Source organism: Bufo gargarizans, chromosome 1 (assembly GCF_014858855.1).
Source record: "Bufo gargarizans isolate SCDJY-AF-19 chromosome 1, ASM1485885v1, whole genome shotgun sequence".
NCBI classification, from domain to species: Eukaryota; Metazoa; Chordata; class Amphibia; order Anura; family Bufonidae; genus Bufo; species Bufo gargarizans.
In genome coordinates this window covers 66300116-66316516 of record NC_058080.1, presented here as the reverse complement: position 1 = coordinate 66316516, position 16401 = coordinate 66300116, and the positions used below count along the sequence as shown (strand labels likewise).

Genomic DNA, 16401 nt, shown 5'->3' with positions numbered 1-16401 from the left:
AAACGCCATATACGTTCTTTAATGCCTGGTGTTAAATGAAAGCCTAGAGGCGATAATTCACAAGACAACACCTCTTTAACAAAGGCTTCAGAAACTCTGAATTGACGCCTTGGGCTGATTAAGCCAGACCCCAGAAGGCGATGCAATATTCCCTTTCTGAATAAAATCTGGAAAAAAAAAGGGAATATAAGCCAGAAGCAATTTGTTGATTGGAAAGTAAATTAGACATGGACTGAACATTGATTCTCTCACCACTAGATGGCACCGCCTGACCAGGATCAGAGGAATGAAGATTCCTCGCCTCCAGCTTCAGAGGATCTTCACCCTGGACTTCAGGTAAGGCCTCATGCACACGACTATATTTTGTTTCAGTGTCCGTTCCGTTTTTTTTGCGGATAGAATGTGGACCCATTCATTTCAATGGGTCCGCAAAAAACGCAGACAGCACACCGTGTGCTGTCCGCATCAGTATGTCCTTTCCGTTGCTCCGCAAAAAAAATAATGCATGTCCTATTTTTTCTAGTTTGCAGACAAGGATAGGCATTATTACATGGATCCGCAAAAAAAAAAAAAAAAAAAACTGATGCCATACGGAACGTCACCTCAGGGGTAAGGAGATCTGAGGGTCTTTTGTCTTGTTAAATCTGCGCAGTGTAAGAGTAAGGAGAAGATTTAACAAGACAAAAGATCGTCAGATCTCCTTACCACTGAGGGCACATTGCGCGTCCATGAGTCACCGCTCACTGTAATTTTACCTTACCTATGCCCTGGTACTACGCTTGTGCGGAGGCACAGTGCCGTGGTACTGCGCTTGCGCGGAGGTGCACACCCCCGGAAGTCACGTGGGGTAAGGGAATCTGACGATTTAAGGTTTTCTGACAGAACACTGGCCCTCCTTCTTCTACAGCCTCAGAGGGGGGAGTATAGGCGTGCCGTGCCCTGTGAGCTCTCTGGCTAGGCAGCACCTCTAAGGGTACATGCACACATTCAGGATTCATGTGCGGAGAATCCGCACTGAAATCCGCAGGTGTTCGCAGGAAAATCTGTGCGGTCAATCCGCATTAATTGGTGCGGATTTGCATGCAGATTTGGTGCGGATTTTCCTAAGTGAATGAAGAAAATCCGGTCAGGAAAAATAAAATAAATTGACATGATGCGGATTTACAATGTACATGACCTACGGTGCGGAAAATCCGCCCGCAATCCTGATCGTGTGCATTTAGCCTAACTCTGCCCCTGACAGCCTGCTGCTCTCCCGCGCTCCTCCGCCGGCTCTCCCAGCTCCGGTTCCTCCGCCGCTTCAACCTCAAGCTGGGCGAGGCAATGCTGCAGCCACTCCGCTCACCGAATTAGCTGCCGCAGAAGGTTCTCCGTCCACGGCGCTGGTCCTGATCTTCTTCAACTGCCAGGTACCAATGGCGATGTCCCGCCGCCAGAGGATCCAGCCAATCAGCTGAGAAGAATTCTCCTGCCTCAAGACACCGGAACCAATGAACAGCTTGATCATCAGGAACCGTCGCTGGGCAGAAGAACCAGGACTGGCTAGAACTGGATTCACCTCAGGTAAGACCTGTGAACACAAACAGGGGGGGGGGGGGGGCGGGGAACACAAAACCACCGAACAGCCAAAACATTAAAACTCACACATAATCCTAGTGACTATGTCCCCATAAGTCCCCCAAGCTACAGTCCCCAGTCAGATGCCTCCAGCCTACAGTCCCATGTGAAATACATCACTTCCCCTGCCTTCAGCACACAGTCCCATGTAAAATACATTACTCCCCCTGCCTTCAGCCCCATGTGATTAAATCACCATCCCCCCAGAGCCCTCTAACACACAGGCTCCAGTACAAGGATTATTCCTCCTCCCTTCAGCCCCCAAGTGAAAATACCAGTGAGTCTTCTCCTCCACACAGCGACCTGCAGCCTCGGCTCCTCTCTGTAGAATCTCCTGCAAATCCCGAGGCCCCGCCCCCTGGACGACGTGACTCCGCCTCTTCCTCTGACGTCATGCCTGCCAGGAGCAACTCATTCTAGTCAGTACACTCTGCGCGGATTGCTGATACTCCGGTGCAGCCGCCGAGGCGCGCTGTGGTTGGGCTTGACGTTCTCATCTCCGGTGCATGACAGAGGAGCTTCACACGGTAAGTACCGGCGACTACCGGAATTTCACGGCCTTGTAAGATTGATATAATGCGTCCTGTGGGCTCCTTCCCACTGGCATCGCCTCTGTGGGGTGTAGGCTGAGTATCTTGCATATATTAGTGGAATTAGCATACATTAGCATATATTATAATTTAGCTGTATTATGTGGTAGTTTGGGCCGTGGCGGTAGTTGTAGATTGGCGTTACGTTGTCCTACGCTCACCAAGCCCACTGGCGCCCCCCCATGGCATTGCCATGGTGCCACTTCCTGTCCGGCGCGGGCACCAGGGCATTCTTGTTAATAAAGCTTGTCACGTCCGGATGTAAATATTCAGCCACCTGCTCGGCGTCACGTGCTGTCACTGGCTACACTGGAGGGGCGTGTGCTCCGAGGGTTTGCACGGCCCTGACATGTCGGGGGGCAGTGTGAAGCCTAGTGTGTGAGAGAGTACTGGAAGTGGTGGCAGGGGACACAGAGCGAGGAGCTGGAGCCAGCACGCGGGCCACACAACTGGTTTCATGGTCAGAAAGAAGGTTCATAGCAAGAGCTATTATAAATAATGGTTAGTATGCCTCTAGGTCAAATCTATATGACATGTTTGCACGGCCCTGTTCACATGTGGTTGGTCAGGAATTGCCTCCGCTGTTAACCCGTGACGTGCCAGCATACATTGCTTAGGGTAAGAACAGTTCCTTAAAGGGCTTCTGTCACCCCACTAAAGTAATTTTTTATTTTTTTTGGGCTAGTTAAATTCCTTATACTGCGATATATGAAAATATAATGTTACTTACTTTCCTTCAGCAGTTTCTTCTAAAAACAAACTTTTATAATATGTAAATCAGGTCTCTACCAGCAAGTAGGGCGTCTACTTGCTGGTAGCCGCCGCAAAAAAATGCCCCCTCGTCGTGTTGATTGACAGGGCCAGCCGCGATCTCCTCCTCTGGCCGGCCCTGTCAGCATTTCAAAAATTGCGCGCCTGTGTTCATTCGGCGCAGGCGCTCTGAGATGAGGAGGCTCGCCTCCTCAGAACTCCCTCAGTGCGCCTGCACTGATGACATCACCGAAAGAGAAGACGTCATTGGCGCAGGCGCGCTGAGGGTGCGCCTGCACCGAATTAACACAGGCGCGCGATTTTTGAAATGCGGACAGGGCCGGCCAGAGGAGGAGATCGCGGCTGGCCCTGTCAATCAACAGGACAAGGGGGGGGGGGGGGGGTTTGCGGCGGCTAATAGCAAGTAGACACCCTACTTGCTGGTAGAGACCTAATTTACATATTATTAAAGTTTTGTTTTTAGAAGAAACTGCTGAAGGAAAGTAAGTAACACCATTATATTTTCATATATCGCAGTATAAGGAATTTAACTAGCCCCCCCAAAAACACAATTTATATGCAAAAAAAATATATATTTCCTAATCTCCCTGGTTCTTTTCTGGCCCTTTGTTTACACTCCCACTGCTAAGGGAGTGAATACAAGAGCTGCCCTGAGTGATATGTCTGCCTGCTGGGAGACTCTGTAGCACGTAGTATGTGTTGGACTGCAAGTCCCAGCTGTATAATGACACTGCTAATACACACAGGACCCCCCCTTCTTTTGCAATGCACTCTCTAGTATGTCAGCTCCAGTGCCCAGCATTGTCTCCTCGCTGCCTGCAGAGCTGTGCAGCTGAAGGGGTTTACAAGTGACTTTTATCAGAGCAGGGAGAGAAGCTGACATCACAGGTCATGTGACCCTCAGTGAAATCTGAGAAACCAGCCCCTGGAGATAGTGAGTTAATTGCAAAGCTGTTACATTTGCCTAGTTAGGAACATAGAACAAAAAAAAAAAAATAGGATTACCCCTTTAATTTTGACATTTTTTATTTATTTATTTTTTAAAACCCTTAGCTTCAACCATGATGGTGCTAATGCACCAAGACAGCTATCACATCCTGGTGGGGCAGAGATTCGCCTGTGTGATGGGCAGCGACTGCCAGCTGGACGTCGAGCAGATCGAGGACTGGCCATGGAGAAACGGCATCATCCGCGCCGCGTCCCACAAAGAATTCAGCTGCCCCGATTTAAAGGTATGTAACGTTTCTCCAGAATAAATGCCAGCTGCTGACCTGACGGCTGATGCCGGGACTTATGTTGTCTGTCGTTTGTTTTTTGTGTTGTTTTTTCCATGGTGCCTCTTGGAATGGCATCGGACGATTTTATTGAACACCCTTTGATTGCTGGTTTGCGTTCGTTTAGTTGCATGGTAGTGGTCCAATGCCTTGTACTTGCTCGTAGCTCGGTTTCCATCAGAATTATGGCATGGACCCGGTGCCAATGTTCCAGCGGCAGCGACCGTGTGGTGTCTACCTTTTGTTTTCATTGGGAGGCAGCGCTGCAGTTGGCAGGGGTGCGGACAGCCGCCGCTTAGAGCCACGGTGGGCGTTCACTCCTAGTTTAGCTTCATTTGATGGAGCTAATCCGCAAGTGGGTTTGTAGCATCCAGAGTGAACAACCGTGGTGGTTTCTTCTGCCACAGTATACGTGACGACAAAATCCAATGTGTGAATGTACCCTTACGGTTGAATTTACGGTAGAATCACAGACTTTTCTCTGTTCTGGAACCCAGCAAACATCTGAGATTGGTTTAGTAGAACTGTGCAAGGCTCCAGAAACTGGCCACATTGAGGAGTGTTTCTTTAACTTGACCAGAATCGTAGTGACGGTCGCCCATGAAATATCATATTTTTAGGTGAACTTGTTTTTGACTGTTGGATATGATATGGTGGGTTCACCATTGGCTTGATGTTCTTCAGCCTGGACAAGAAGGAACATTTTCACATTGCTCGTGGCAGTACATTGTGTTTGAATGTTGTTGAGCATCCTTGTCATTATATTTTGTAGATGTGTTCTTGTTAGGCCCGGATCACACCCCCAAAGGATGTGTTGGGATTATTTTTCAGCCCCCAATGTATACCACAGTGTAGTCATGTCAGCCGCTGACGCCCATTGCTCTTAGTGGACTACACTTTCTTAAACAGTCCGGCGTATGCATACAGGAGGTTCATGGGTGCTCATGTAGATGTTTAGCGTCTGTACTAGGCTTTTTCAATTGGGCAATCATCAAAATGAGATGTGAACTGAGCCTTACCGCTGTTGGAGATGCTCAAGGAGCGGGTACTTTGCAGGTCAGTCTTCAACTGGCCTTTGTGTACTGTCAAATTATAGTCTTGGAGAACTCTCCACATTTCTGATTGGAGCTTCAGGCTGACAGGGCTTTTGAGGATGTACTGTCCCTCTGAAGAAAGGGGAAATGTCCTAGAGAAACCCTGAAGTCCATGGGATGCCCATGTGTATGGAAGGATCTTAGAGGATGTTCTTTGAAGCTCCTTTGTCTCATTATTTATTACCGGTATATATTACATGTAACTGGGCAATATGTTGAAGTGGAGGTCATCATTGAACATATTGTATCTTTGGCTGGAAGGATATGATGAGTCCACCATTGGCTCAACTTTCTTCAGTCTCGACAAGACGACTGAATATTTTCATAGTGCTCTGGGCAGTAGATTGTGTTGAATGTTGATTGCTCTTCGTCATAGTCTATAGCTTTGTAATTGTTAGGCTCGGTCACATATGTTGGAAGTATCCCCCCATACTTACCTCAGGGTTCGAAGTATACCACTGTGTAGGCATATGTCGGCCGCTGACTCCCATTGCCTCTAGTAGACGCCTGTACAGGCAGTTTTACTCCCTAAAAAATGTCTAATGCGTTTAAATACGCACAATAATTTCACCGCCATTCATGAGCGCACTGAGCAGGCACAGGCAGCGCAACAATACCGCTGGTGCCTGAAAGCTCCAATAACAAAGCTCCGCACAGTACAGAGATTTGTTATTAGGGAGAAGGCTGCTGATTTGCCAGTATCAACGGGCAGCTCTGCAATTGGGCGCTCCCCCCCACCCTTCTCCCCCACTTTGAACACGCTGCATCCATTTCATTTACTATGAAAAAGGGAAAAAGGGCGGCGCGCACCATTACCGGCTGCAGATGATGGGAAAGCATGGCAGGAACGGAGCCTCTGCTGAGCAAAGACCATGAGAGAAGTGTCAGGCTTGTGCCCAGGTGATGTCACACCCAAAGTCCCAGCGAGCCCTGCAGGCTTCTATCTGCTGCTGGGAGCTCCATGTGGGATTTACGAATAGCAAAACTTATAGCCAAGAGGCTAAAGAAAACCCTGTTTCTGATCCTTATGTTAAAACATAACTTTCATTTGATTGCTCTGATACCTGAACACCTAAAGGAGAAAAGGAATTTTTAAAAACTGCTGTTTCTGTAGATGACCTTATGTTTATAAAAGTAGGGTACCTGCTTTTATAGGACCTTTTGAGACTCTCTTAACACTACTATGAACATAAGGTCATCTACAGAAATGGCAGTATTTTTTATTTTTTTATTCTTTTTCTCCTTTAGGTGTTTAGGTATCAACTTTCATTTGATTGCTCTATGTTTTAACATAAGGATCAGAAACAGGGTTTTCTTTAGCCTCTTGGCTATTAGTTTTTCTTTGTAAGTTCTCTGGACCACTGAGGTCTATTTTCCTGTATGGTTTAAGTATGGAGTACAGTGTCCAGAGATCAGAGAGGACTATACGATACACTATACTGTGCAACAGTCCAATATATTGTGTATAAGACTGTCCTATATATGCCTCCTGTGCATTCGTCCCAGATGCCACCCACGGTCACCAAGAAGATTTGGTGCTTCAAGAAAGGTAGGGATTCAGTCTTTTGAGAGAAAAATTGTTATGTAGGCCTATGTTTTTCACTTGACATCCTATAGACCAGGGATGCCCAATCTGCCTGTTATAAAACTGCAACTCCCAGCATGCCTGGATTAGGGCATGCTGGAAGTTGTAGTTATGCAACAGCTGAAGGGATGCAGGTTGAGCCTCCCTGCTATAGACAGTTAGACAGTCTCCTTACACTAGTGAGAACCATCTTGGTAAAATCTCCTCCAGATACATGTAATGACTCTCTGAGACTCGGAGCTAGCACTCATCGAACGTCTGGGGAGTTTGGTGGCGCACAAAATCATTGAAAGTAAGGGCTTGTTCACATTTGTGTCAGATGATCTGCAGATTCCATCCAAAACAACAGTCCTGTATGCAAGACTCTTTTTCTGCACTGGAAAAGTGGACCCCGTTGTAGTCATTGGGATCTGTTTGGGTCAATAGCATTGGTGTGAACTCTGCCTAAAAGTGCCTGTTTAGTACTAATCATCACGTGAGATGTTGGAGGGTCTGGTCTCTTGGGTACTTGCCCAAGTACTTGTTCTGCAGTATGATAACAGTACCGTCTCCGACTGCTGCTGCTTTGCTTCTACACGCCTGTCCTCTGACTCCGCCTCCTTTTCCCCAGCTGTCAGTGACTTCCTGTTTTGGTGACCATGCTGTCTGTGCGTGTAGTACCACAGTGGTCTGCTGCAGAATGAATCAAGATGGCTCCTGGTCAGGTGGGGAGGGGGACAAGTGCCAGAGATGACGAGAAGACATGCAAGGGTGTAGTAGACGCAAGAGGTTTTATAATTCTAGGAAAAACGGGTGTTTGAAGCTGTGGTGGAGGAACCTGTCTGCAATTGCAAGGAGAAGTGGCCCACTCCTACCAGGCCGGCTGTCGATGAGACCTCCTCATATGCAGTTAGACCAGTCGTGTGCAGGATTCCTGTGAGGTCTTGGAGCCGGTGGGGTCTTCTAAGGACTTCGTAGGGTTTGTCTCCGAGGAACGGCAGTCAGCAATATGTTTCATGTGTAACTGGGTGACTTTGGCGTTGGCCCAGCTGTGGTTATAGTTAACGTGGGTGTGGGGAAGCCATGGTATCTAGTTTTAGATTCTGATGAATCCCTTGTGTTTCTGTGACGTCACCAAGTGCCTTCTGTTTTGGTTCAGTCCACTAAATGATGGCTGCCTCCACAACATAGGGGCAGATCGGTGGGCTGTATTTCACACTGATGGATCAGGAGTTCTGGCACAATGTTGCAGCAGGTCTACCATCCGTGGGGTATTTGTCGACTTAGTGTGTGTGTTTTTTGTTACTGAGCAAAATAGAGGAAAATACTGAATTCTTCCATGTTTTGCATTTAATTTTGTTCTTCATCTCCTGCCTGGCGATGGGCTTTCTTTCCTATGTCTGTGGCTGGATTCACTGAGGCAGTTAGCAAGCCATTGTCTTCCTCAATGTCCTCTGCTGTAGGACGCCTCTTCTCTCCCCACCCCCAGCTGGTATGCATTTGGAAGTTCCTCTGTGTACGTGTCTGTCTTTCTGGGGAGGGGGGGGGGGGGGTGTTGACTGTAAAGCTGGAACTAGCAGATTCTTCAGCTTGCAGTGAGTCATGTTATGTGAGGGGAGTATCCCTGCTAACCGTGACATTATTGTATGTGACGGCGTCTTCTGTGCCTACATGGGTGTTCTTAATTTTATTTATTTTTTTACTTTGATCGTTGCTCTTCATCATCGTTCTAGAGCAAACCTTATATGACCAGACGGCTTGCTGCCAAAGTCACGTCCCAAAGCGTCCTTGTTGCTGTGGATCAGTTTTGCCTTTATGTGGCTGCCGCCCTCTGGGGTATTTGCTGGCAGGGCCGTCTCCATTTATGCTTTAGTTACCTTCACATTTAATATTTTTTTGTAACTTGGACCAAAATACACAGAGAAATCTTAATTTGTCCTTGCTTGCGTCAAGGTCTGATCTCTATAATTAGTGTCCTGGCCCGGTTCGTTCACTCCTGGTTAACTCCCGAGTGAGTGTTCTGCATTTAGTGTTACATTGTTGCCATCTGGATACTTCCCAGTTGTTTATATCTTATGACTCCTCCCACCAGACGTCCCAGCCAGTCTAAGCCATCCTTTCATTTTCAGCTTGCTGCTCATTGGCTCCTGACCCCAAGAGGTAGCCATGTGAGCTCTACCATTGGTCGTTTCTGTGTTTCCATTGACATATTACAGGGTTTGTGTTCATTTCATCTACGCTGATGGTTCATAAATTTAAGGATTTTAAGTTTGGTCATTGGTTGCTTTCTGGTTGTCCTCCTTTTAACCTGTTGAATTAAAGACGACAGGTATTGATTGCACCTCATGGCTACTTGCAGTGATTTGGACTTTCCACTTTACCTAGTTTGGGGGTGCTGTTTGGCCACATTGCAGGAATGAGCCTGGAGGAGACGGGAGTGCGTGCTGCTTGCTTTGCAAATTGCTTACTATAAAAGGAATCCATGCAAGGCGTTGTGCAGGAAGGGAGGCAGAGGGAACTGAGAGGATTAAACTGGCAGCTGTGATCTTCAGTAGGCTTAAACATGGAGGCGTGTGTTTCATCCAGAATTTGCCATTGATATGGGGAGGAAAACGCAGCAGAGGAAGGGAGCCATAGATTCGCAATGGAGGATCATTTCGGTGCAATTTGAAATCTGCTGATCTTGAAGCAGCTCTAGAAAAGCTTTGACCGACCACCTTCTTTAGATCAGGGTTCCCCAACTCCAGTCCTCAGGGCCCACTTGCCGGTCAGGATTTAGGAGTATCCCACAGAATGAATACCTGTGGCAAATCCTGATGGATGGACACTAATTATATCAGCTGGCTAATACTAAGGAAATCCTGAAAACATGACCGGTAGATGGGCCCTGAGGACTGGAGTTGAGGACCACTGCTTTAGATGGCTGTCTGCCGACAACTATTCCCATGTGAGTCCCCTCCACCACCGCGCGCATACAGGGGAGAAAGCCACTGCCCGACTTCTGTTGAACGCCAAGGGTAGGTTCACACACTTTTTTTTATTTATTTTTTTGAGGAGGTTTTGAGACAGATTTTCATGAAGGTTGACCATGAGGTTAAATCGGGATGAACAGGGATCAGGCGTTTGTGTTCGAGTCAACCAGAACATGTGGACCTGGCTGTACACCATCTGATAATCTCAGTCCAGGAGCCTTGTTCAAGTTCTTGGTGGATGAGGTCAGGTGAGTTGGCTCTGATCATCCTCCTCCATGGTTTGAGGTCTCTGGCTTTCATTTCTATATTCCCAGTTTTGCAAGTATCATCATTTTCATTCTAGGTTCCTTAAAGGTCTTGTTTTCTGTGAAAAGAGGAAAAATGTTCCTTTTGGGCATGAGAGTTTTTCATTGTATCCTGGAGAGAAGATGAAAGTATTAATTGTCAGCCTAAAGGCAGAGTATGTTGTGTTGTGCAGGTGGCAGAGGACTTTCTTAAGCCAAGCCCCATCGTAGTCATGACTTTGTCACCTCCTCCCCATACACAGTTCATGTAAACATACTATCATTAGCCACCACGACATCCTCCTCCCAGTAGTAAAAAGAGGGCGGTGGTGGCTGAGTGGCCGCCCTCACCATGACAGTGGGGAGGAGGAGGGAGTCTAGACACAGTTCTTGCTGCTGTTTGGCTTGTAATGTGTCCACCACTCTGCTTCCCATCGGACCATGGTGACAGTGTGTATGTATGTGAGTGTGTATATATATGTATATATATATATATATATATATACAGTGGCGGAAATAATTATTTGACCCCTCACTGATTTTGTAAGTTTGTCCAATGACAAAGAAATGAAAAGTCTCAGAACAGTATCATTTCAATGGTAGGTTTATTGTAACAGTGGCAGATAGCACATCAAAAGGAAAATCGAAAAAATAACTTTAAATAAAAGATAGCAACTGATTTGCATTTCATTGAGTGAAATAAGTATTTGAACCCCTACCAACCATTAAGAGTTCTGGCTCCCACAGAGTGGTTAGACACTTCTACTCAATTAGTCACCCTCATTAAGGACACCTGTCTTAACTAGTCACCTGTATAAAAGACACCTGTCCACAGAATCAATCAATCAAGCAGACTCCAAACTCTCCAACATGGGAAAGACCAAAGAGCTGTCCAAGGATGTCAGAGACAAAATTGTAGACCTGCACAAGGCTGGAATGGGCTACAAAACCATTAGCAAGAAGCTGGGAGAGAAGGTGACAACTGTTGGTGCGATTGTTCGAAAATGGAAGGAGCACAAAATGACCATCAATCGACCTCGCTCTGGGGCTCCACGCAAGATCTCACCTCGTGGGGTGTCAATGGTTCTGAGAAAGGTGAAAAAGCATCCTAGAACTACACGAGAGGAGTTAGTTAATGACCTCAAATTAGCAGGGACCACAGTCACCAAGAAAACCATTGGAAACACATTACACCGCAATGGATTAAAATCCTGCAGGGCTCGCAAGGTCCCCCTGCTCAGGAAGGCACATGTGCAGGCCCGTCTGAAGTTTGCCAATGAACACCTGAATGATTCAGAGAGTGACTGGGAGAAGGTGCTGTGGTCTGATGAGACCAAAATAGAGCTCTTTGGCATTAACTCAACTCGCTGTGTTTGGAGGAAGAAAAATTCTGCCTATGACCCCCAAAACACCGTCCCCACCGTCAAGCATGGGGGTGGAAACATTTTGCTTTGGGGGTGTTTTTCTGCTAAGGGCACAGGACAACTTATTCGCATAAACGGGAAAATGGACGGAGCCATGTATCGTGAAATCCTGAGCGACAACCTCCTTCCCTCTGCCAGGAAACTGAAAATGGGTCGTGGATGGGTGTTCCAGCACGACAATGACCCAAAACATACAGCAAAGGCAACAAAGGAGTGGCTCAAGAAGAAGCACATTAAGGTCATGGAGTGGCCTAGTCAGTCTCCGGACCTTAATCCAATCGAAAACCTATGGAGGGAGCTCAAGCTCAGAGTTGCACAGAGACAGCCTCGAAACCTTAGGGATTTAGAGATGATCTGCAAAGAGGAGTGGACCAACATTCCTCCTAAAATGTGCGCAAACTTGGTCATCAATTACAAGAAACGTTTGACCTCTGTGCTTGCAAACAAGGGTTTTTCCACCAAGTATTAAGTCTTTTTTTGTTAGAGGGTTCAAATACTTATTTCACTCAATGAAATGCAAATCAGTTGCTATCTTTTATTTAAAGTTATTTTTTCGATTTTCCTTTTGATGTGCTATCTGCCACTGTTACAATAAACCTACCATTGAAATGATACTGTTCTGAGACTTTTCATTTCTTTGTCATTGGACAAACTTACAAAATCAGTGAGGGGTCAAATAATTATTTCCTCCACTGTGTATATATATTTATATATATATTATATATATATATATATATATATATATATATATATATATATATATATTATTCCCTCAATGTCTTTTATCCTTCAGTTTTTTTCTAATTCAAAGCAGGGTGGATTTGATTAAAATCACTAGTCAGTAAAGCTTGATTTAATTCATAGTTTTCTACATAAAGACTAATTCTTGCTGGTATAAGTTTATAATATGCAAGTAGATGAAGATTTTTCGAATAACAACTTTTCATATTAGTTTGATTAGGTTGATTCTGTATTCATCGGTTTGTAGAAGTTAGGATTAATGCCTTTTTCTCAACTCTGTTCATGTTATAACATTTTTGCTGTGAAGAGGAGGCATGATTCAGTTTTGAGAACTGCAAAAGTAAACCAAGAATCTATGAGAATATCTTTGTAGGCAGAGAAACTGCCCAATAATCTTACAAAAACCTCTGGAAGCACATGGCATTGTGAATGAATTAATGGAATTTATTTACCAAAAAGAAAGAAACCTATACAGCCATATTCTATATAATTAAAAAACGAATCTTTATTTCATAATGGAATAACCTTTTGGATGGTAATATTTTCCTCAAAAAGCATTTTATATTAAAAAAAAAATTGTTTTGCATCGTTTTGGTGTCCGTCTGATGAAACTGAGCCAAACGGATGGGGACAGATCGGTTTTCTATGACACAATCTGGCACAATAGAAAACTGATCTGTCCTCCATTGACTTTCAATGGTGTTCAAGACGGATCTGTCTTGGCTATGTTAACGATAATACAACGGATGCAGATGATTGTATTATCTGAACTGATCCGTCTGTGCAGATCCATGACGGATCCGCACCAAACGCGAGTGTGAAAGTAGCCTTAGTTGGTCTTAAAGGGAATGTATTGCTATTTATCCTGAAAATGGCTGCTGGGGGTCTGTGATGCAGCCATATGGCGTTTTAGCGCACTGTTACCTATGCTAGGTTCCTAGTGTGCAGATTAAAGCTTGGTATGATACTTCTGCACTTGTACAGCAGGAAACTAGTGCAGGTGGATTGTGTTACAGCGAGGTGGGGTCCTGTCACATCCCCCTCCTTTGCAGCAATTCTGTCAGTGGAGAAGACCCAGAGGGCAAGCCAATGCTTGAGAATGGTGCTGAACAGTGCACTGTATTTTATTTACTCACTTATAGCCCAGACATATTCCGCATCGCTTTAGACATTATCCTCACTCATTCTCCCCAGTGGGGCTCACAATCTAAATTCCCTATCAGTGTCTATGAAGCATCGGAGGAAACCCACGCAAACACGGGGAGAACATACAAACTCCATGCAGGTGTTGTCCTTGGTCAGATTTAAACCTAGGACCCCAGCTCTGCAAGGAACCAATGCTAACCACTGAGCCACCATGCTGCCCTTCTTACCTATTCTTCTGTACATGTTGTATGTATTGTGGCCCATCCCTTTAAAAACTGCTCTGCTCTATTGCTGGAAGCCTAGAGAAGGGCCCATTTTTACATGGGTAAATGCACAAGGCTTATTAACCCCCTGGCCACCGCTGCACTGGCAGTATTGGGGAAGATCAAGGCACATTCAGTATGTCTTTGGAGAGTGGAAGGAAAACTACGCAAACACGTGGAAACTTCATGCACCAGTGCCAACCACTGAGCTGCCCACAGTAATTGTTATCCCCTCATTCCTGTTAGACCCGATCAGTTTATCAGTGGTAGTATTTTAAGGAGGAGTTGTCCAATCCTTTTACAAATGATGGTGGGGGTCCAAAACCCCAAAATGGTGTCTTTTTTGGTATGTGTATTTTTTTTTCCTATACTTTATAGGAAACCAACTTTCATACTCCTCCTTGGCTAAAAATGCTCCGAGAAGTACTTTTACTCTTCAGTGCGGCACCAGGCATCAACGGAGATGTGCTGCTGACAAACAATATGTATGGGGACAAATGATCACAGTAGGGATTGTTCTTCCCCATACCGAGATGAGTGCTGCATGTAAACGCAGCTCTACTGCACCTGAATGATGGAGAATGAAGGGTATTTTCTGATCCTTGCCTTGTGCATTCACCCTTGTAATAATGGGCCCTTCTCTAGGCTTCTAGCAATATAGCAGAGCTGTCTGTAAAGGGGTGAGCCATGTTGCCTACAACGTGTACAAAGAAACAGGTAAGGAGGGCAGCACAATGGCTCACTGGTTAGCATTGGTTGCTTGCTTGCACTGCTTTCCTCTATGGTGGACTTAGGGCGGTGTAGAAAGCAGTATATTCATGCAGTGCTCTACGTTGGAGGTATGTATTGGAGGATACTTCTAAAATAGGTGTACAGTGGAGCCTGCAGCTTGTGCTTTCTCGGGTTAGTGTCTTCAATCTGTCTTAGTCGGAAGTCCAGGCTGGGGCTACATGGCGACAATATGTGTCATGTGACCAGGGATTGCTGCGTAGCGCTGCAACCTCTCAGATGAATGGCACAGCACTACTCACAATTTGCTGCGATGCCAGACTCGCAGTAAAGGAGAGAACTGATAAGTGCACCATTTTTCTGCAATTCTGAGGTCTTGCCACTCGCACTGTGACCCTGTTCAGTGACTGCAGCGCTACGCAGCGATCATTGATTGCTCAGCGGGTGTCACAGCAGTACACACGGTATCCATGCTTTATGCGGATGAGCTACATCTTAGAGGGGGCGGGGAAGGACTTCTGCGGTGACAGCGACTCACATTCATCTTCTGTCCGCAGGTTTGCGTGGAGTTTGAAGATGAGCCCTGGGAGAAGAGGATGTGGATCGAGGTGTACAGCTCACAAGTCCAGATGTTTCTGGTGGAGCACAACTTGGCAATTGCTGACCGAAAATGTCCCAGTAACCCTTCTGTGTCTGTGGTGTGCCCGGCAATGGTGAGTATGACTCCATTCTGACTTGTTTCTGTGGGCACCCTGAGGGGCTGATCGATAAAACCTCTTGCAGTACCACAGAGGCATTGGCGTAAACTGTGCAGCGAAATCTGCTTACTGTCAGTGAATTGCAGCATTTCTATTTACACACAGAGGCTGGAATTCAGTTCAAACCTATTCCTGGTCACACAGCAGTGTTTGTTACAAATGCATCACGTTTAAGCAATTTACTACAAAAACACTACATTTAGTTTCTGCCCCTTTCTTGTATCACAAACCTTTCTGTTCTGTCTTTTCGTCTGAGGTGAGTTTGAGGTATGGCGCTCAGTGATGGCGTTTGAGTAGTGATTTGCGGGTGTTAAAGGGGTTATCCGGCGTTATAACAGCCCTCACCATCGGTGGTGATCATGCTTACCTGCTCAATGGCTTTTCACCTCCCTAGTTCGCTGATATCCACATATTTTTGATTGGCTGCAGCGGCCACTTGTCCCCAATAAATGGTCGCAGAGGTGATCTGCTCCCCTTGGGTGACGATAAATGGTCACGATTGGCTGCAGGCGTCACATGCCTCTCTGTGTTAATATCAGCGCACCAGGGAGATGAAGGGCAATGGAGCAATCGAGGGTGAACCATGTGGCGGGGACCAGTTAAGTCTGATTACCTGGTGAGATGGTCACTCTGTGAGGTCTGATATAAAGTTGGATAACCCCTGTAAACTACTCCGAGCAAGTCATGTGATGTCATCCTGCAGGAGCTTGACTTCTCGTAACGGAAAATAAAAGGGTGAAAAAAACAGTCATACGTTACTAGTGATTGTCGTTTCTAGCGGTACATAGGAAAGACAGAGACTTAATAAAGCTCATTCACTGCATTCTGGAACTATGCATCACGTGTGGCACAGTGATGATCTCAGACCGTCGTCCCTGCTCTTCTGAGATCTTCACTGCACATGTGCCAAGAGCGCTGACAAATTTCAGGGGTAGGTGTTGGAGCAGTGAGGGCGCTAGACCCCGTCAATCTCGCTGGGGGAGGGGAACATGGGCGAGGCAGGAAGCAGTGCTCCAAGGCGCTAGGCCTGCCCCTTTTTAGTGCTGTAAGCACCTCATTTGCATATAACTAAAAATAAGAATTTCTTTGCATCAGTAATAGAGATTGCAGTAAGAAATGGCTTTTTCTCTTTTTTTTTTTTTTTTTTTTTTTTTTTTTAGTCAGCATGATCAAC

The 16401-nt window shown here is 46.0% G+C and overlaps 1 protein-coding gene across 6 annotated transcripts in view; it reads left to right on the top strand.

Annotated features, from left to right (window-relative positions):
* Positions 1–1987: 1987 nt before the first annotated feature.
* Positions 1988–16401, top strand: part of LOC122939830 (lysine-specific demethylase 3A-A-like) — a 92163-nt gene continuing 77749 nt past the window's right edge. For 3 of the 6 annotated variants that reach the window (XM_044296011.1, XM_044296046.1, XM_044296038.1), the window contains exons 1-3: positions 1988–2144; positions 4032–4210; positions 15027–15182. In XM_044296011.1, coding sequence (XP_044151946.1) covers positions 4040–4210; positions 15027–15182 — 327 coding nt within the window. In that variant the 5' untranslated portion in view covers positions 1988–2144; positions 4032–4039. Of the gene's footprint in view, positions 2145–2564; positions 2709–4031; positions 4211–9186; positions 9928–10002; positions 10131–15026; positions 15183–16401 lie in introns of those variants that run through there. The other 3 variants (XM_044296019.1, XM_044296024.1, XM_044296033.1) reach the window with 3 other exon arrangements.